General features: G+C 47.8%; 1 protein-coding gene across 1 annotated transcript in view; it reads right to left on the bottom strand.

The window, feature by feature from the left end:
- Nucleotides 1-20,633, bottom strand: part of ABLIM3 (actin binding LIM protein family member 3) — a 91,885-nt gene that overhangs the window by 25,869 nt on the left and 45,383 nt on the right. The window contains exons 5-7 of the mRNA XM_015412639.1: nt 10,052-10,139; nt 3,194-3,252; nt 1,893-1,964 (exon numbers count right to left, since the gene is read on the bottom strand). Coding sequence (XP_015268125.1) covers nt 1,893-1,964; nt 3,194-3,252; nt 10,052-10,139 — 219 coding nt within the window. The remainder of the gene's footprint in view (nt 1-1,892; nt 1,965-3,193; nt 3,253-10,051; nt 10,140-20,633) is intronic.

Here is a 20,633-nt window from a genome sequence, read left to right on the forward strand (position 1 = left end):
TTCCTTCCTTCCTTCCTTCCTTCCTCTTCCATGGGAGAGCTCTGCTGTTAGAAGAAGAAGGGGGAATTATTTTCACCCCCTTCAGCCTCCTGACCCATGTGGCTATTACTACATGTGTGTCCTGCTGTGGGGAGGGACTGCCGGACTGCTGTGGGGAGGGAATGCCAGAAAGGTCCATGATCTTTGCACCTACAGATCACAAAATCCAACCCATGTAGTCTCTGTCTTGATTCACAAAGCATACAATGTGACTGTTCCTTCCATGGTACTAACAGAGTAAAATATGGGATGGTTCCAAGGAAAATAGGGTAGGTGATCTGGCTGCTCCTCAGCTGGGATGCCCAATCCACAGAAGATGCTTCCGGTGTGTTGATGCATGTAATTTCAAAGACTGCCTCCTGGCCATGTGACTTTTGAGTGATAGCTGTGAAACTAGGAATGGGATGTTTTGGGTTGCTAACACCATTTACCTTGCTACAGTGGCATACTTCTCTCGTCTCCCTTCCATTTCACAAATAAGTCTCTTGTTCAACAGAAACTAGCAAGTCCAGGTTGGACTAGTCTTGCTTTTTCTTCCTGACCCAACCCCTCACCCTAAAGGGGAAGGTTGTTTCTAAGAATGGAATATAATACAACGAGCTGCAGTTCAGGGAGCAGATCTGCCTTATCCATCCTCCTGAGAGTCTTTCCCTCATCAAGGAAGTCTAGAGACGTTGGGAAACAGCTAGAGCACTCCCTCCCTTTTTATATGATACACTGAAGGATAATTCTTTGAGGAAGCCCTTCTTTTTGAAGTCTCACTGCATTTTATCCCATTTCCCATCTCTGGCAAGGCAACACAAGCCACATCAGATTTCCCTTGGCCATTTTCAGCTTTTAACAGGATTGGTGCTAAGCAGTAAGTGTAGCCACATTGGGTTCTGAGTTTTGTTTGTTTGGGTTTTTTTTTTACTCTATTACAACTCCCAACCCCCTCAAAATCAATGCCATTTACACCTATGGAGGCCCCAAAAGCCTCTGTTTCCATTGGAGAACTTTGACCTTACTGGTTCCCTTTGTCTCTGACAAAAGTGCTGAGAAGCTGTACCTCCCCATAGCTATATCTCTCCAGTGTCTCGTCCGACGTATATCTGTGATAAGGCTCATAGGAAATGAGGTCAGGGCGTTGCACCTCATAGATGGCTTTAATCTTGGGAAGAGCAGCCAGGTCTTTGTAATTAAGGATCTCATTATCCACTTTAGCCTAAGGAAAGGGAAGACAGAGGACGAAGACAGAAAGAACAGTAAAGAAACAGGCATTGGTGAAAGGAGCCAGTTGGAATACACAGAAATGAAGGCATCATCAGAGCAAACATCCAGATTGTGACCACAGAGGTGAGAAGAGGGAAGGATTGAACTTTGTGTGAGCTTTCTCCAGGTAGATGAAGGGAAGGAGCATGGGAGTTTGGAGTTCGAGACCAACGTCATGAACTGCCTCGGGTATATGCATCTCAGCTCTTCAGTCAGATGCCACTCCAAAAAGCTGTATTAGGCATGCATACATTCGAGAGAGGATGTCCACATCTCATGCTAAACATGTCAAATGTTTCATCTGCATTGTTTGTTTGGCAGACTCTGTTCCCATTATGATTCTTGGGCTCAACAGCTGGATTAGATGATGTCTTTTCACCTCTCCTGGAACCCCTAGGACATGCTTCCTCAGTGGCACCTGTAGAAGCTATAAATTTTAATATGTTGTCGAAGGCTTTCATGGCCGGACTTCATTGGTTGTTGTAGATTTTCCGGGCTGTGTGACCATGGTCTTGGCATTGTAGGACCTGACGTTTCACCAGCAGTTGTAAATTTTAGTTACAGATATCATGTGCCTCTTTCAGCAACAGAGTTGTACTTACACAGATGACACGATTGGGGGACCCAATGCTGGAACCTGGTGGGGAGATGGATGTTTCAGAAGTTCTTCTGTGCTGTGTAGGAGAGAAAAAGCAACAAAAATGGACCATAAACCAAAATGTTCACAGCCTCTGCCAAATCCATTGCATGGAAGAAAACTGTTTAACCATCTCTGAGTGGGCATGTATGTCTTCAGCAATGGCAAAACATTCTCATCTGCTTGCCCGTAAGGCCTCTGTTTATGAAACCATCATTGTTTTATGTTTCAGTGTGCTTTTCCACTTACTAAAATACTTTGCAGTCCTTACTCCAGCAATCCATCCATGTAGTTTATCTGAACAGGTGACATCAGAGCCAGATAACACATTCACTCTATCAATTCATGCTGGAAGGGTGTCCACTGTTGCAATTGGCTTATAGTTTGTTTATCACATCCGTATCCCACCTTCCTTCCATCATGGAATTCAAGGCAATGTACCTTAGAGTCTCAGGAGGTCTTTCATTTCGGCAGTGACCAGACCCAGACTTAACCAGAGCAAGGGTGATATATCATAAGCTTTCAGATCATACTTGGCAACCAGTGAATGCTAATTAATTATACTTGAGGGACTGACAAGGTGTTACATAGGATACATGGCTGCTGCTGACCCACATCCCATGTGCCTCTCCAGTAATGTTTGGTAAAAGAAAAGTAGGACATGATGAAATTGTGTTCACTGTTCTACCTCCCCCACCCTCAAACTCCAATACAAGGAGGTGGCAGTGAAACACTGAAAGCGATTATGTGACATCACATGTTTCTTTACCAGGAATATCTCCAGGACCACCTACTCTCCTATGAGCTTGTACGTTTTCTACTGAGGTTCTGCTCCTTGTGTCCCTTATTCAGATGCAGAGTGTGAGACCATAGTCTACCACTTATCCCCAAATGTCTGGAGATGCACACTCCCCTTTCATACGGTGCACAGTTACCACAGCAAATACCAGTGTGGTTGCAGCAAATATGACACCCACATCGCATATGAAAAGTCTCCAAGAGTCAAAACTAAGGCTGAAGCCCACAACTATGGACCGGCCACCTTGATTATGTTTTCAGAGTTATTTGAGTATGTCATCTTAATCCAAGTGATCACATCCCTGTAGACCAAATCCCTCAAATGCTAAATTTCAGATTTCCACTTCTTCCTCACTTGCTCTATTAGACATGGCTTCCCAGGCAGGCATAGATATATTCCCAGGTTAGGTAATGCAATCATCCATAGCTAAAATTCTGCTTCCCATCTGCCCCCAGCTCTTTTTTTACCTTTAACTTCTTTTCTGCTCTTGCTGCTTGTTTGCAGATGGGGTGCCACACCTCTGAGCCTGAAACACAGGAAACTAAAGCATCAGATATAAAACTCTTTACTGAGAATCCAAGATATTACCCAGCTTCATAACAAAAACATGAGAAAACTTTAACTTCTCCTTAGCCCTGGTCTGCAGTGCTCACAGGATAGTTCTACTCTTCCTCCTGTCTTCAAGGTGGCCCATTATTCTGGACCACTTGATCCCTAGTATTGAAGTTCTGGAACCCTCTGAACATTGCACATAAGTACTTTGGCATGTGAGCTTTTAATAGTCCAAGATACTTGGCATTTGTGCCACAAACAAATATACCACCAGTATTACAGCAATAGTTACAACTATGACCATTTTATATTGGGGCAAATGTGACAGTAGCAAATTCATTTCACTCAGGATGTTTTTACTACTAAAAGGCAACCATGCTGTTCTGGTTCCCATCTCTGTGATTTTGCAAATGGTGCATGACAGAATGATAGAGTTCAAAGGGAACAAAAGGTCACCTTGTCTAATGCGCTGCCACAAGGCAGGACTGTCCACTTCCAGTCCTACAACTTTCACAGCCCAGGACCCCATGTCAGACTAGAGAAGATGCTGAGAAATTTGTGACTGGATCCTCCCATCATTTAAAATGTGCTGATAGAAGCTATGCAGGGGCCTGATTCAGTGTGAGAATGTACAATTGGGGGTGGGATTTCACCAATTTAAACTGATATGTACAAACTATACACACATATATTCACTCAAATTTATTAGCCCTCAAAGAAAAAAAAGATGTCAAAAGATGGGAAGATGTCTCTTTATTTTTTCCTTTGTTGCTAACAACAGTCAGGGGAAGGGGATCAGATCCAACTGCTGAAACCATATGAAGAAGAAGAAGAGATTAGATTTATACCCTGCCCTTCACAACCCAAAGGTGTCTCAGAGCGGCTTACAAACTCCTTTCCCTTCCCCTCCCCACAACATACACCCTGTGAGGTAGGTGGGGCTGAGAGAGCTCTTGACAGAAACTGCTCTTTTTTCAAGAACAGCTCTTATCAGAACTACGACTTGCCCAAGGTTATCCAGCCAGTGTGCAAGTGGAGGAGTGGAGGAGCAGTTTACAGCCAGTGTGCAAGTGGAGGAGTGGAGGAGTGACCCTCACTGTGACACAGGTAAACTGGTGTGTTGTGTTAAGACGTCTCTGGAGTAATAGCTTTAGCTAGCTCAAGCATGTAAGCCAAGCCATGAATACATCCTACTTCAATCCCAACTAGTACCTCCCAGAGTATGATTTCTATACGTAAGACCCACCTAGGGTCAGCCACTCACTGGAGAAATAGTTCATTTGTCCTGGATGCCAATAAGATAGGAGTATGCAACTCCACCACTATAAGAGGCACTCTGGAGATGATTACTTGGTACTCCAGTTCTAAGTGAGTACATGATGCTCTTAACCCAGTCCCTTCTCTTGGCCTTGTAGAACAGTTGGCTTGGCAGTGTGAGCAGTGTGAAACAGCAACACTGTCTGTGGCAAGAGGCAGTGAAAAGCTGGTGCAAAAGCAGCGGCAGGGGATACCTTCATATCTAGCCAAAACAATACTGACTCAGCATCTTTGGGCGGAATCAATTATACTTCAGGGAGATTTTTCTTGTGGCATTAGTAAGCATTGTCACTACACAGCCAGAGATTTCATTATTCTTATGGACAGGCTTAGAAACTTTGCCTGCTGTAATGCTGCCTGAGTCATAGGTGCCATTATGTGTAACAATTACATAGATAAAACCACCAGAGAACTTACAAATGTGTAAAAATATCAGTAATATAGTACATAACAATGGAAGGGCCCTTTAGTAAAACACTCACTAGAATCCTCTTACTCTATTAAGGATTGTTCTTTTGGAGTAGTGGGCAGTGAAAAAGCCAATATTCAGAAAAATAGTAAAAAGCCCAGTAGCACCTTTAAGACCAACAAACTCCATTGTACCATAAGCTTTCGAGAAACACAGCTCTCTTCATCAGATACAAAAATCCACAGGGAGCAGAAAGCTGGGGGTTAAACTTTAAATGGCCCACAAACCAATACGAACCAGGTCAATTAATGAACCACGAACCATGAACCAAACTGAGCTGCAAAAATGCACTTCATACTCATCCCTTGTGAGGACTATTATTACTAAAGTAACTTTCAGGTACACCCTTTCCATTCTTTGCCTCCCGTTTTATAGCTGCACTAGGAGAAAGGCCCGTTGCAGGTATGAATACAACGAGCGCTAGCGGGTGTGTGGGGGTGGTCTGGGTCCGCGCGTTGCCGGGGCACCCCCTCGTCGCAGGCGTCCCGGAGAGTGGGCCTGGCTCGCGCAGGTGAGTAACCTTTTAAAGCGGTGCCGGCGAGAAGCGAAGGGCATGGGGAGGCTGACCTCGGTGGGTCGTGTCCTGTCGGCGCGCGGTCCAGGCCAGACGTGGAGAGGGCGGGTGTCCGGCGAAACGGGAGCTCCTCGCAGCCGAGGCAAGGCGGGCGGGAAGGGGCTGTGTCCACCGCCGCCTCGAAGGGTGAGGGAGCCGCGGCGGTTGGGGTCGGTGGCAGCGGTCGTGGGGGGCTCGCCTGGCCCCCGAGGGAGGCAGGCGGTGGTCTTGGGGGGACTTGCCACCGCGTGTCGCTGGAGCGCGCCATCGCTCGCCTTGGCGTCTCCTTCAAGGCAGGCAGGCGGGACTGGGCGCGAGGCTTTGGGCCGACTGCAGGCCTGGCTGGCCACCTCAGGAAGAAGTCAGACGGCAAAGCGGGGGCGGCGGAGCGGGGTCCGGTCGCCCCCAGAGAAGTGGCCGCAGTTACCGTGGCGCAGGGCTCGGCGGCACAGGGAAGGTGGGCGCGGCAAGCCCCTTCCCGCCCGCCTTGGCTAGTGGGGGGGGAGTGCTCCGAGGTGGGAGTTAGGCACGACGTCCAATGGACGCCGGGGAAGGTGCTGATGGACAGGGCATTCATCCACACACTGTAGGTGCGCATTTGCGTGCCTCTGCGTCTTGGGGGGGGGAGTGCTCCGAGGTGGGCGTTAGGCGAGACGTCGAATGGACTCCGGGGAAGGTGCTGACGGACAGGGCATTCATCCAAACACTGTAGGTGCGCATTTGCGTGCCTCTGCGTCTTACTCAATTATTATAAGGGAGAGATTGTCTGGTGGAATGAGGGAAGCAGACAAGCTCTTAGACCTACTTATGACCCTGCATGTCATTCATCTGATGGGGTTTATTAACTTTTTAAAAGATCCTTCCCCCTTAATGGTGTGGTTACAGCACATACTATCTGCTGGTGCTCACAAGAAGGATGCTAGGAAGAGACACAATTTTGACATTGTAATATGACTCCACATGCTTCAAATCTGCGGCTGTATTCACTTCCTAGGATCACTGCTACAGCTCCAGGTCTGAAGCTAGCTACTTCTGGCTGCTGGTAAGTAAGTAAGTAAGATCACAAGCTCCCTCCCCCTCTTGGATACACAGTGCCCTCATAGCTCAAATCTGATATACTTCTGTCTTCATGGCAGTACAAAGATGTGTCGTTTAAATTGCCAGATGACTGAAAAACCTCAAAGATCCTGTAGACTTCTATGGGCTAAACTATAGGCCTGAGGAACAGTGATGGGATCTCCTGACATGTAACTCAGATGCAAAAAACAGCTGTGGGAAGAACCAGTATGATTTGGGTCTGTAGCATTGGGCAAGTGGAGGTTTACTTCTCCCTATGCTATGCTGTTCTCCTGATTTAAAGGCCCCGGTCACACGGAAGATTTTGGCCCGGGAGAGGGATGGATCGGGGGCGCAGCAAACGGGTGTGATCTCACTGCAACATCTGGGAAGCGGCGCACACCCATCCCCGATCTGTCCCTAAACCCGGAAAAGCCACTGCAAAAAAGAATATCCTACAGAGGAGGACTTACCTGAAGCACCGCAGCAAGCGTGGCCATGGGATCGCCACCGCGCCCGTCGTCCAGAGCAATCCAGGCTCCCGGCCGAACTGTGCACGGGCACACATGCGCAGCTCGGCAGCCTCGCTCTCCCTTCAGTAGCTCCCCCCCCCCGGCATCTGATCGTGCCGGGGAGGAACTGCGCGGCAGCTCAGGAGATCTATGTGATCCCGCTGCCGCCTGTTTCTTTTGGCCAATATGTACCTTCCTGGGCTGTTTTCCACCCTGCTAAGGATTAAAAATGCCCTGACCTGGAAAGCCCAGGATAGCTGTCAGATCTCAAAAGCTAAGCAGGGTTGTTTCTAGTTAGTACTTGGATGGGGGATGACCAAGGAAGTCCAGGGCTGCTACACAGAGGCTGGTAATGGGAAACCACTTCTGAATGTCTCATGCCTTGAAGAGCCTACTGGGTCACCATAAGTTGGTTGTGACATGATGCAAAAAAAGAGGAAAAGAATTAAAGACAGGTACTTGCACTGTGTCTGTCTTCTTTTTCCTACCACAATAGGACAAGAATGTTGAGTGAGGAAAGGTGCAGGGGCAAAGAGTTGCCCTTCCCAAACACCATGGCTATCATCCACATCGTCGCTCCCCCAACACACAACATGGCTCCTTTTTGTGGCTAAGATACACAACACAGGGATCTGACAATTTCAGTCCTGAACTGAAATTGATTGAGTTGTTTTTGCAGGCAGGAAAATACAATAGGCATAATGAACTTTAGCACAACAGTCAGCTTCCTTTATATCAGCTTGCTAAGACTTGAGTTAGGACTCTAGGAGACTAGCATTTTCTTGATCTGTAGCTTGCTTTTGCTTCTTTCTTTCAGCTCCTATTTCAGGAGAAGGCAAAGGTCTGCAAGTTTTCCTCACAGTAGCAAGGACCACTCTCTATGCGAGCATCCTAGCTCCCTTCTATCAGAGGCATAACATGCAGAATCCATCACCACCTGGTCTGGCCATCATTGCTGCCTGCACTGCAAACAACATGGGAAGACAACTATGAGCTGAGGACTGGAACAGTGAAGACTATGGAGGTTGGGTACACCCGATGTGCAGGTATCTTCACACTGGATCTGCAAGTGCATTTTCACAGGCAGCTTGTCACTAGCTTTTCCCAACAAAAACATTAAACTTTTCAGGAAAAGATCTGGCTGGATTAAATAAATTTATGTCACAAACCATCTCCGTACAGGCTTTTTAAAAATCCACCAATGCACACAAGTGTTTCAAGAAGCATATAATGTAGAAAATGTAACACAGAAGTCTATTTCCTAGGCAAGACACATGTGCTCCAGTCTGGTGTTTTGAGTTGTCCTGAATGGTTATCTTCTGTGAGAAACAGACATTACCCTTCTTACAGTAATTGGACTGTAAAACAAGGGTGATCTACCAGTGGATCCAAGAGTAAAGTAGGCAATGTAAAGAAAAGAGCCCACCTTAAGGAAGAGACTGGAACAGGCAGAGGTATTCCAGTTTTGATTGCAGCTGGAAATGGAATCTTAACATCTTGAGCTCTATTCTGGGTACATGCTAATGAGCAGTACAGGTGCATTTAAATATGACTGGAATATTGAAGGAGTATTAAGTTATCCTGACCTTCACAGGACCATCCAGCTAGTCTTCTCCCAGGCACAGAATGATTCACCAGCTGCCATAGCCAAAGCACAATTATTCTTCCTTCTCCTTACCCAACGTTTAGGTACCACACATTTCAAGGCCACTATCACCATAGTAACAGGCAGTTCTTCTTGGCTGAAGATCAGGCATGATGGCCAGGTGCAGTAGTTTGGGGGAGTTGCTCTTTCCCCACACCCACATCCCAGTGGCAGGGTTTCTGCTCATACCAGCCTGGGTGATGGGCCAATGTGACACTAATGGCATATCCACTCCTCCTCAACAAGCTAAATGTCAACTGTCACCCCACATAAGAACCAACCCATTCCTAAGTTCTTGTAGTGCGAGGGTGGTAAGGAACCAGCCCTGTAATTAATGCACAGACACCAAGTAATTAGTGACTCGGGGTGACAAGCCACTAAAGGTTGTTTTCGGGACTAACAGTTTTCCCCATCAAACTGAAATAAACATACAGAAAAAAAACCTGAACTTCCAAAGATACCCATCCTCCCCAGAAAGAAAGACTGAAGGCACATGTTATAGCTGAAGTTTTACAGCCAGAAAGCTTGAATAAGTTTTCTTTGTGATTTAATTATGTATCCTCCATTTGAAAATCTTGACTCCTTCCTCCATTAAAGGTAAAGGTAAAGGTTCCCTTGCTCGAAAGCCAGCCGAATCCGACCCTAGGGTTGCGGTGCTCATCTCCATTTCAAAGCCAAAGAGCCAGTACTGTCCGAAGACATTTCCGTGGTCATGTGGCCGGCATGACTAAACACCAAGGCGCACGGAATGCTGTTACCTTCCCACCAAAGCAGTACCTATTTATCTACTTGCAATTTCTTGCTTTCGAACTGCTAGGTTGGCAGGAGCTGGAACTAGAGACGGGAGCTCACTCCATCATGCGGCACCCTGGGTCTTGAACTGCTGAACTACTGACCTTCCACAGCCTGCAGTTCAGCATCTTAACCACTTGAGCCACCGCAGCTCCTTTTTCCTCCATTAAACAGGCCTCATTAATTTTAATCTCTGCTCCATGTGAAGTGTCGTGAAGATCAGTCAAGAGCCCTTTAGGAAAGGATGGAGCCCACACAGAACAGGCTCATGCCAACCTTCAGAAAGAGAGTCTCTCAAGCTGTGGTCACAACAGCTTTAAAACAATTTCAGATGTGTCAGTTTTCATACCTGGTCACCTGTGAGGCATGGATGAGAGTAGACAGCCCATTCCATAGTGTGACCTTATGGTCCTTGAACTGGTTTCATACCTGTGAGGTACATCTCTTCACCTTCGGTGAACATCTGGTGGCAACGCACACATCGGGCACAAGTAGGGTGATAATGTTTTCCTCCTGCCTAAAAAGCATCAAGAACAGAAAAGATGAGTACATAGCACACATCCATTCACATGTGTATTTATAGAATTTATTTTATTTCTATCCTGCCTTTCATCCTAATCTCCATCAGGCATGGGTATCAATAGGAACAAAGCCATTATTATAGTACAAAGTGCAATTGTGTGACTACTCAAAAACAATTTATGCCCCCGGTCACACAGAGCATTAGGCATGCTAGAGAGACGGAAGATAGGCAGATTTTCCGGGCTCGATCTCACCGCCACATCTGGGAAGCGTAGAGCTCCCGTGGCTTCACTCCGAAGATGCGCTGTAAAAAACTAGTACTTCCGAGGTACTAGTTTCCGGAAACCGCGGGGCAAGGGTGGGCGTCAGATCACGTTTCCGGTGTTAGCTCGTGGCATCCGGCGCCCACCCATGTCCCGTAGCGAAAACTTTTTTTTTGGTCACGTCTCCACGGGTGCGCACAAGCACCCAACGGCGCATGCAAACACTTGTGTTCAAAAAAACCCAACACAACCCCCGCGGCGCCGCTTCTTTGCAGGAGTGAGGTACTAGTCTGCCCACCCAGAGCCAATCTCGACAAAATAATCCACAGTGGGTTACACTTCTTCAGGCCAGCAGGGGTATGGCAGGCAGGAAGCAGAGCACAAAGGTAGGAAGGTGCCCAGGACCATGAAGGCTTTCTCACCACCGAATCCCGCATGCTCACTTCTTGGCTGGCTCCCACATGCTCTCTCCTCAGGTATATCCACTTGCTCTCCACCACAGGACCGAATTCCAGGGACCCATCTGGTGCTTTTTATTTTATTTTTTTTTTTTATTTTGTGACATCACACCCCACCAGTTTCCCCAGTGCCCCCCTGTTATGCATTTGCTTTTGTGTTATGTTATGCTATGCAACCTACACCAGAACTTCAGGCACAAGCTCCATTGACTCTCAGGTATTCTAAACCCTGCAGTCGGATTGGTCATGGTTGCGTAACAGACCAATCCGGAAAGACTCTGAACTTTGGCAGGAATGAATCCCATTGGTTCTAAGCTCTCAATTGTAATTGGTCATTACTGTGCTAGGGGGTGTGGTTTTCCCTGGTTCAAAATGTATAAAGTTGCATCGCTCTTGAGTGTTGTTGCTGTGTTGCTGTGTTCTGAGCTGAATAAAGAAATCACTGTTTTGGAAACGCTGCCTCAATCTCAGTTTATAACACCCCCCACACACTACAAATTTCCTGGCTACGGGGCTGATACCTGTGAATGGCCACTGGAGTAGTGTGACATTCTACAAGTTGTCATTAAATGGTCACTCTCTCATAGTAGTGGGAGATCTTTTCCAAGTTTCCTCTGAATGAGTATGAACTGAAGCCAATGAAATCCTCAGCCCTGGTTTGTGTTTTATGTTTTTCAAAGATTTCATCTTTAAAGCAACTTGCATATCATCAAGGGTACAGGATTAGGGCCATTCCTGCCACACAGGTCTTCACTGGACAGCGGATTTTTATGGCAGTTAGAATCTTGATAGGACTGGGCTTGATGGAATTACCTTGCTCTTGCCTATGGTAGTTCTGACTATTTGGGTGGTCAGAGCAAGGCAAATAGCAAACAGCCTTACCTCAAAAGCATCCACCTCAATCTGGGGACAGAGCAGATAACAACATAGGGTACAGGGCCATAGCTATTCCTGCCACACAGTTCTTCTTCCCGAAGACGGTTGATTTCTCTCTAAATGCTCCCACCAGAGGGCAACTTTTTCTGGTGTCTTCAATGAGTCTGATACTCCCAGATTAGAAATAGCAACCTACTATTTCGCCCACTTGCAACGTACTAGGGCTGTTCTCCTTGCCCTTTGACAAGGATAATAGGTTTAATTGGTAGCTTGTTTCCACTCAAAAGTGTCTGCGTGGACTTCAATTATAGAATCACTTTCAGGGCTCCAGAGCTTAGATGCAGCGACTGGTTTACCTTGGCACTTCCACTGCAATCAACTCAGTGCTGTATAAAGCATTCTCCCAAAGGAACATTTTACAGCAACAACAACAACAACAATAATAATGTAAGAGAGAATGAGGGATTATTAAAGGGGGGGGAAGAATGGATAGTGAAGGCCTTTAATTAGAGAAGAAGTTAAAACCACGATTCATACTTGTCAATGCTTTCCCAAAAAGTGGGTCTCGTAAGGACAGAGAAGCTAGATAGATGATCAGTGCAGTGCTCACCACACAAATCTTGTAATTTCTTGTGATCATATGGCTGGTCTAAAAGTCTGTTGCCTTACAGCCATTTAAATGAATCACTGAGTCTCAGTTTAAAACCTTAGCCATGATCAAAGGCCAGCTGTGGCAGTGTGGCAGGTATCTCAGGCTGTATCTGCACCAGCTGTACATCCTGCAATATGTTTTGAGAACAGCTGGCACTGTCTACACAGCATATTTCCAAGCAGCAAACTGAGGAGTTATGGTCTAGTCAATTCACTAATAAGAATAAAAATTCAAGCATCAAACCAACGCACATAGGAGTTTCGTTGCCTGGGTTAGGAGACTGATTGTGGAAAATGCAACAACTGCTACAACTCATTATACTCATCTTGAACATCTGAAGATGAAAGGTTTCTGAGCCCTTTCTTAGCTGCTAAGTCTCAACCAACTTATGGTAACCCTTGTAGGGTTTTTAAGGCAAGAGACATTCAGAGCGGGTTTCCCATTGCTCGCCTCTGTGATGCAACCATAGACTTCCTTGATGGGCTCCCATCCAAGTACAAATCAGGGCTGACCCTGCTTAGCTTCTGAGAGCTAACCAGATGGGGCTATCCAGGCCAGGCCTTTTTCAGCCTGAAGTATATTAAATTAGCATCCACACCTGCAAAAAATATGAAGACAATGGCTATCCCACTCTGATTGCCACCATTCCATATTGGTGGCAATGTGAGGAGCACTCCTCGCAAAAGATCCTCAAAGTCTATCTTAAACTAGCAGAGACTGGTAGCATCTGCTAGGAGAGCCTGGACATCAGCAGCTGATGCGCACAGAGGGTGGTGAGGAGCCAGATAGCCGCGCGAAACCTACCATTTCTGCCTGGTACACCGCCGACGCAGAGGAGAGCCCAGGGAGGACTGGCTTAGTGGGCTCGATGCACAGCTCCTCAGCTTGGCACTGCGTCCCTGCTGACACTGGAGATGCAGGCAGCAGCTCTGGGAGCCCTGTGCTATCGGTGCAGCCGCCATCTTGGGACCGGGATCATACGGCCCCAACTTTGCTGACTGACTGCACGACTGCGACCATAGTAACAACTTGGAGAGTGTGGGAGGCGGCTAGAGGGCCTGGGGAGGGTTTCTTCCCCCCCCCCGGGTGCCCTCAGCCAAGTCAGATTCCACCAGACGCAAGCCTGCCGGGCAGCCACAGATATGGTGGTGCTCACGCTTGGCTGACTGGGCTGTTTGACTGAGGCTGTGGCATCTGCCTTGAGAACACGGTTGGCAAGAATGGGACTTTCCAGCCGAGTTAGACTATACCGAGCCCAGGATCATCGGGCGAGCACGACTGCAGCGGTGCTTCCACTGAGTCTGCTAGACTTGGAGTTGAGGAGATGGCAGTTTCTTTGGGCCCTATCAGCCAGCTGACAGCAACAACAATAAGATAAGTGGTGAGTGGAATTCAAAATAAGGAGAGGCCAAAAGACGGAGCGTTGGACACCCCCCTGTAGGATAACAAGGAGAGGCATCTGGATCCCCCTCATAGTAATAGTACAGCTTAAGCAGATCTGGAGACTATTACTGGCAGACAAATTGAAGATTGAAGGACTCCTATCGGCAGACAAATTGAGTGTACAACGTAGATCATAAAAGCACTTAGTTGCTGCTGCTGCTGCTAAGTTACAGGAGGCAGAACTAAAGCCCTAATTTAAATTAAGGGCAATGGTAGTGAATGCAATGATACTTATTATTAGGAGTTAGTGAAGGTAACTACTTGAGCTAGTTATTAGAAATGGTTTATTGTTTAATGCTTGATAGATTATCAAAGCAGAGGAGTTGTATCTCATTGGGTTAACTTTTGCGGAATATGGCCTGTTATTAGTTATAGGATTCCAATTGGAATTAGCTGTAGGACCTCCAACCAATTAGAACTAATTATTGTGATTGCTTTTTGATTAAGTATTGATAAGAAGAGAAGAAAATAGAAGGAAATTATATATATATATATAGAATTATTCTTATCTGGCCTTTATTTAAATTACTGGCCCTCTTCCAGCCTGCATCCCATCCCGAGGGATGTCGGCAGTGGGGCTAGGATAATGAACCCCCCTCCGTCATTGGTGTTGTGTAATGCCAGGTCTATAAATAATAAGACCATGGTCCTCAGGGACTTCCTGCAAGAGCAGAATGCAGACCTGGCATGCGTGACCGAAACCTGAGTTTGGGAGGGGGAGACAGTGGCTCTCTCCCAAATGCCCCCCCTGGGTTCTCGGTCCTGCACCAATCATGGACTAGGGGGCGGGGGGGGGAGGAGTGGTTCTATTCATCCGGGAGGCTTTGTCCTTCAGGGCACTCCTGCCACTGAAGATCATGGGCATTGAGTGTGTCGGCCTGGTATGGGAAGCCAGGGAGAGTTTGGTGATTTGGCTGGTGTACCAACCGCCTAAAGCACCGGCTGATAGCCTGCTGTCCCTAATGGAGGCTGTATCGGGCTGGGCATTGGAACACCCTAGACTGATAATCCTGGGTGATTTCAACATCCATGCTGATGACGCAACCTCAACTCGGGCAGTGGACCTAGTGTCATCCATGGAGGCACTGGGACTCTCCCAATATGTAACGGCCCCCACTCACCGAACTGAACACCTGCTCAATTTGATCTTCACGGTGGGGGTAACAGTGGACCGGATTACTGCTTTGGTAGTCCCATGGTCGGACCACCATACCCTGGGGGCCTGCCTGAATGCTCCACCCCAACTCTGTTTAGGTGGTGAGTGTATTTTAGCTCACCTGAGGAGCCAGATGGACCCTGGGCAGTTCCAGATGGCTCTGTGGGATCCGATGCCCCCTGGTGGCTCATTGGATGAGCTAGTAGAGGATTGGCATAACTGACTCTCTGCAGCCATTGATGAGATCGCTCCCCAGCACCCTCTGCACCCTTGCACTAAGCTTGCTCCCTGGTTTACCCAGGAGTTGCGGCTTATGAAGCGAGAGCTTAGACAGCTAGGGAGACAGTGGCGCCGTACTCGAGATGAAGCCACAAGAACATCTTATAGGATGTTTATGTTATCCTATGAGATGGCAGTCAAGGCCATGAAGAGAGAGTACTTCAAGGCTACAATTGCATCCGCAAGCTCATGCCCAGCCCAATTGTTTAGAACAATTCAGTCCATAACTGCTTTGCCACAGGGCTGTATGTCCAACCATGTGCGCCCTTGACCCATACCCTTCCTGACTTATTAAAGCTGGCCACAAGGGGTTTCGAGGTGCCCTTAGGGAGTTCCCAGGGGCACTCAAGGAAGAGATGGTCCCGCCCTCTCTTTAAAAAACCATCTCTGGACCTGGCCAAATTGGCTATCGGCTAGTCTCCAATTTGCCCTATTAATTGAGAGGGCAGTGGTGATACAGCTGCAGGGCTTTATGGATGACACTTCCATGTTAGATCCTTTCCAGTCTGGCTTCCGCCCAGGACACGGGACGGAGACGGCACTGGTCGCTCTCACAGATGACCTCCAGAGGCATCTGGATCGGGGCAGATCGGCGGTACTGTTGCTGTTGGACCTGTCAGTTGTGTTCAACATGGTTGACCATCAGTTACTGGTCCACCGCCTCACCGACATGGGAATTCAGGGGCTTGCCTTGCAATGGCTCGCTTCCTTTCTCCATGGTCGGGGACAAAGGGTGGTGCTCGAGGAGCAGCAGTCCTAGAGGCACCCACTGGTGTGTGGGGTACCTCAAGGGGCAGTGCTCTCCCCAATGTTATTCAACATCTATATGCACCCCCTTGCCCAGATAGCCCGGAGGCATGGGCTGGGGTATCACCAGTATGCTGAAGACACCCAGTTCTATCTGATGTTGGGCAACCAGTTGGACTCCAAACCGGAAGATCTGGACCAAGCACATGCCATGGCTGGTTGGCTTAGGCTGAGTTGGCTGAAGTTAAATCCGGCAAAGATGGAGGTCCTGTGCTTGAGTTGGGGTGGCTCAGGGGTGGGGATCCTGCTCCCAATCTTCGGCGGGGTACCATTGGTGCCAGCATCAGAGGTTAGGTGTTTGGAAGTGCTCCTGGATACCTCCTTAACAGTGGAGGCCCAGGTAGCAGCCACTGCCAGGCCGGCCTTCTACCATCTGCGGCTGGTCAGGTAGTTGGCTCCCTTCCTGGACTGCAACGTCTTGCCCACAGTGATCCATGCTATAGTCACCTTGAGATTGGACTACTGTAAGGCTCTCTACATGGGGCTGCCCTTGTCGCAAATTTGGAAGCTGTAGCTAGTGCAGAATGCAGCGGCCAGGCTTTTGATGGGCCTCCCGAGATTAGAGCACATCTAGCCTGTGCTGAGAACACTGTGCTGGGAACACTGCACTGGCTGCCAATAGCATACCAAATTCACTTCAAGGTGCTGGTACTTACTTATAAAGCCCTATATGGCCAGGGTCTGACATACCTGAGGGACCGCCTTTCCCCATATATACCCCAGAGAGCACTACGGTCGGGCTCTCAGAATCGATTGACCCTCCCTGGTCCTAAGGAAGCCAGGCTCGCTACCACCAGGGTCAGGGCCTTTTCAGTGGCAGCTCTATACTGGTGGAATGAGCTCCCGGAAGAGATCAGGGCCCTGTGGGACCTTTCACAGTTCTGCAGGGTCTGCAAGATGGAGCTCTTCCACCAGGCTTTTGACTAGCAGCCGCCCTCACTATCATCACCAACTCCCGGCCTCGAAGGCCGGTTATGTGAAGAACATCGAGAAACTGAAAACTTACAAAGTGTGCTGCCTTGTATAATTAGAGAAATATCAACAGCACTTAGTAGTATTATTCTGATTTGAATTGTTTTATGATGATTTTATTGAATTTTAATTGTTATTTATATACTATGTATAATGTTTTAACGAATGTCAGCCGCCCTGAGCCTGCGTAGTGGGGAGGTTGGGGTATAAGTTGAATAATAAATGAATAAATAAATAAATATAGCTAGCATAGCTAGCAATAGCATCAATCAATACAGAAGAGCCATAATCCACATGGTGGGGAGATGAGGAGGAGGAACTGTTTGTAATGCTGGTCCCCAGCACTGGGAATGACTAAGAGGCATTATTTCCACCACTTCTGGCTTTGATCTGCACTCCATTTGTTGGGGGAAGTAATGCCTACAAAAAGATCTCAGTAATTACAGACCTTAACCAGAAATCCAGATGTCACAAGAATCAAAATTATGTTGAAAAGTAATGACAATTTAGGATCAGGGAAATAAATTCTGGGATAAAACCCTATACTGGTACACAAATGGGAGGGGGGGATTTCCCCCTCATTTAATCCAACTGTAACCCGTATCTTTTCATGAAAAACTGTTTAGAGTCCTTTTCACATGGGCATTTTAACCTGCTTTAGCTTCTGAGGACAAATTAACTTTTTAAAGGGTTTCACATACTGAGCCCGTTCGCGGGGAGGGCGGGGTATAAATGCAATAAAATAAATAAATAATAAAAATAAATAAATAAGAATAAAGCTCAGAAACAACAACAAAATCAGATTGAAACAGGCTTTTGGAAAACCTAGTTTTAGGCTGCAGGACAGCATTTCATCCCTAAAATGTATGAAACCGTTACCTTACCAAAAAAATCTGTTTGCCTTCAGAAACCAGAGGGTTAAAGAACTTGTATGAAAGAGACTTAGATGTTACAGGAGTTGTGTGGCTACAACCAATCCACATTTCCCCCACATGTCCTGGTGGGGCCTAGTATGTAAAACATATGAGGTGATGTCATCACATTCAACATGTCTCCTCCACTTGCAAAGAACAGCCAATGAACTGGAATGGGGGCATGGAAATGCTGACGGCATAGATGTCACTTCACATGTCTCTTGCACTACATGTTATGGGGAAATGTGTGGAGGAGACACAGGTTGGCAGCATTCACGTGTCCACCATAACATCCAATTAGACCCTGAAATTGTCATTAAAACAAAGATAGATGCTCAGTTTGCCTCTATCTCTGTCTTTAGCCACTGTTTTTTTTGTGTGTGTGTGTGCTACAGCAATGCAACAATGCTTTTCTTCTTTGGCCAGGTAACACAAGTCATGTACTGGCCTCTGCTGCCAAGACTCAAAACCAGGGTGGGTTGGGTTTTTTTGTAAATTTATTATGTATTTTCCATTATCTATAAAGGTTGAGTTATTTTTATGCCAACTACTTTCAGGAGCCAATTTGTCCAAATGCAAGTCTCATTCAATATATTTCTTTTAAAAACCCTGAGCAGTTCAAAAACCAACCATGCACAGCACTTCAGTGTCTTCTTTCACGTGCTGCCTCGTCTGATGTTTCTCTCATACGCATTCATAGTTTTAAAGAAGGGAAATGTGAAAATCAATGATAATCATGCAAACGAGGTGAATGAATCACTGAGACACTTGCAACTGAAAGCATCAAATACACACACAAACCCCTTTTCAAAAATGCTCTAATGCCTTCAGCAAGACACACTTCCTGCTCATTCATATATTTTCTAGAACTCCAGAGAGATATATGAGAACATGCTGGCTGAGCCACTACAGGGTTTGGCTGCCACTAAAGTAATGTGGATATAAAAATCAAATGACAGATTGATGCTGTCTAATGTAATTGTGTCAAGAACGCCGGCTTATGAAGCCCAATGAGGCATTACATCCCAATACTATGTGCCTCTGGACAAAAGTTGCAGCTCAGAGGGTCAAAGTCTAGGCTCCCAGTGTCCCTTTGAGGGCAAAACTGGCCCCTCTGTGCTGAACCCAACCCTTACTTGAGTGTACTAGTATCTGCTAGCACTGCTGTCTGGTCAGGTACATATGTGCTACATAATAATCACCCAAAGGGCAGTGTAGGGGGGACACCCTTGGAATAGAAAGTGATGGAATGTTCTAGTCCCAGACCTGCATCAAATGTATGGTGGCCAGGCAAGCCCAATCTCATCAGATCTCGGAAGCTAAGTAGGGCTGACCCTGGCAAGTATTTGGTTGGGAGACCTCCAGAGAATACCAGGGCCGGGAGGCAGAGGCAGGCTATCAAGCCATTTCTCTGGATGTCTTCCATGCCCCAGGAGGAGTCGCTAGAGGTTGCCATGACTTCCAGGTACGTGCACAGGCACACATGCGTGTGCACACACACACACACACAATGCAAAAATACCCAAGAAATGTATGGTGGTCAAACCTAAGATTAATTCAAGGGCTGGGGATAAAATGGAATAACTCCATGAGCTTCTTTAAGAAAAACAGTGTACAAATGTAGGAAGACAAACAAAGAGGTGACTCACAGAGGCCTGGTTCTGCCCTGCTTGCTCAGTTTAGTTGCAGAGGTGCAAGTCATAACTTGCAGGGGTTTGGGGTTTTTTTTGCTATCAAGTCACAGCTGACTTATGGTATCCCTGTGGGGTTTTCAAGGCAAGAGATGTTCAGAGGGGAGTTTGCCATTGCCTGCCTCTGCGTCATGGCCCTGGTATTCTTTGGTGGTCTCCTTTCCAAATACTGACTAGGGCCAGACAACCCTGCTTAGCTGGCTTTCTGAGATCTGACAAGACCAAGCTAACCTGGGCTATCCAGGTCAGGGTTTATCTCTCCTTATAATAATTGTGTTTTGGGGGGGCCACCGTCCTATGGGGTGGTGAGAAAAAATGCGCTCCCTCAGCCATTTGCCTGTCGGCTGCCGCTCGGGGCAACTGGTGTGCCACTGGGGGGGGGGAGGGACGAGCCTCGCTGCCTTGGCCCATGCGCCCCTGGAAGGGCAGCTAGCAGCCAGTGGAGAGACAGACAAGGCTGCGGCAGGCGAGAGGTGCCGAGGCGGCCGCGTCATGCTTCCCTCGCCTGGCGCGGCCTGGGCCGGGAAAGCTGTGTGCCTTTCTTCAGGGATGGGAGAAGTGAGCTGCGCTCGGGGAGGGGGGAAGCAACTGCACCACACGTCCCTTGCCCGATGCGGGGAAAGACCTCCGAGGCAGCCAAGCATGAGCAGCTGCCCAGAGACTCCCACCCCCTTCCTGCCCGCATGCCGAGGCAAGCGAGCCGAGAAAAGGCCAGGCAGCCCTTTGCGGCCCTCCCCGTTAGTTATCCTGCCCTCCCGCCGAGGCGGCCTGGCAGTAGAGGCCAGCCAGAGCCTTTCGGTGCGGCTCGGGGACGTTGGTGCCGTCGGAGCGATGATGCGGGTGACGACTTGTTCGCTGCTCTGCATACCCGGGCAACATGCCCCCGCCTTCCGCACGACCGGCAGTCGAGGTCTCTCGCCCAGCAACGCTCGCGCCGATGTTTCCCGCCACAACCGACGCATGCTGAGCCCTCGGTAG

Source organism: Gekko japonicus, unplaced genomic scaffold (assembly GCF_001447785.1).
Source record: "Gekko japonicus isolate JY-2015 unplaced genomic scaffold, Gekko_japonicus_V1.1 scaffold222, whole genome shotgun sequence".
Classification (NCBI taxonomy): Eukaryota; Metazoa; Chordata; class Lepidosauria; order Squamata; family Gekkonidae; genus Gekko; species Gekko japonicus.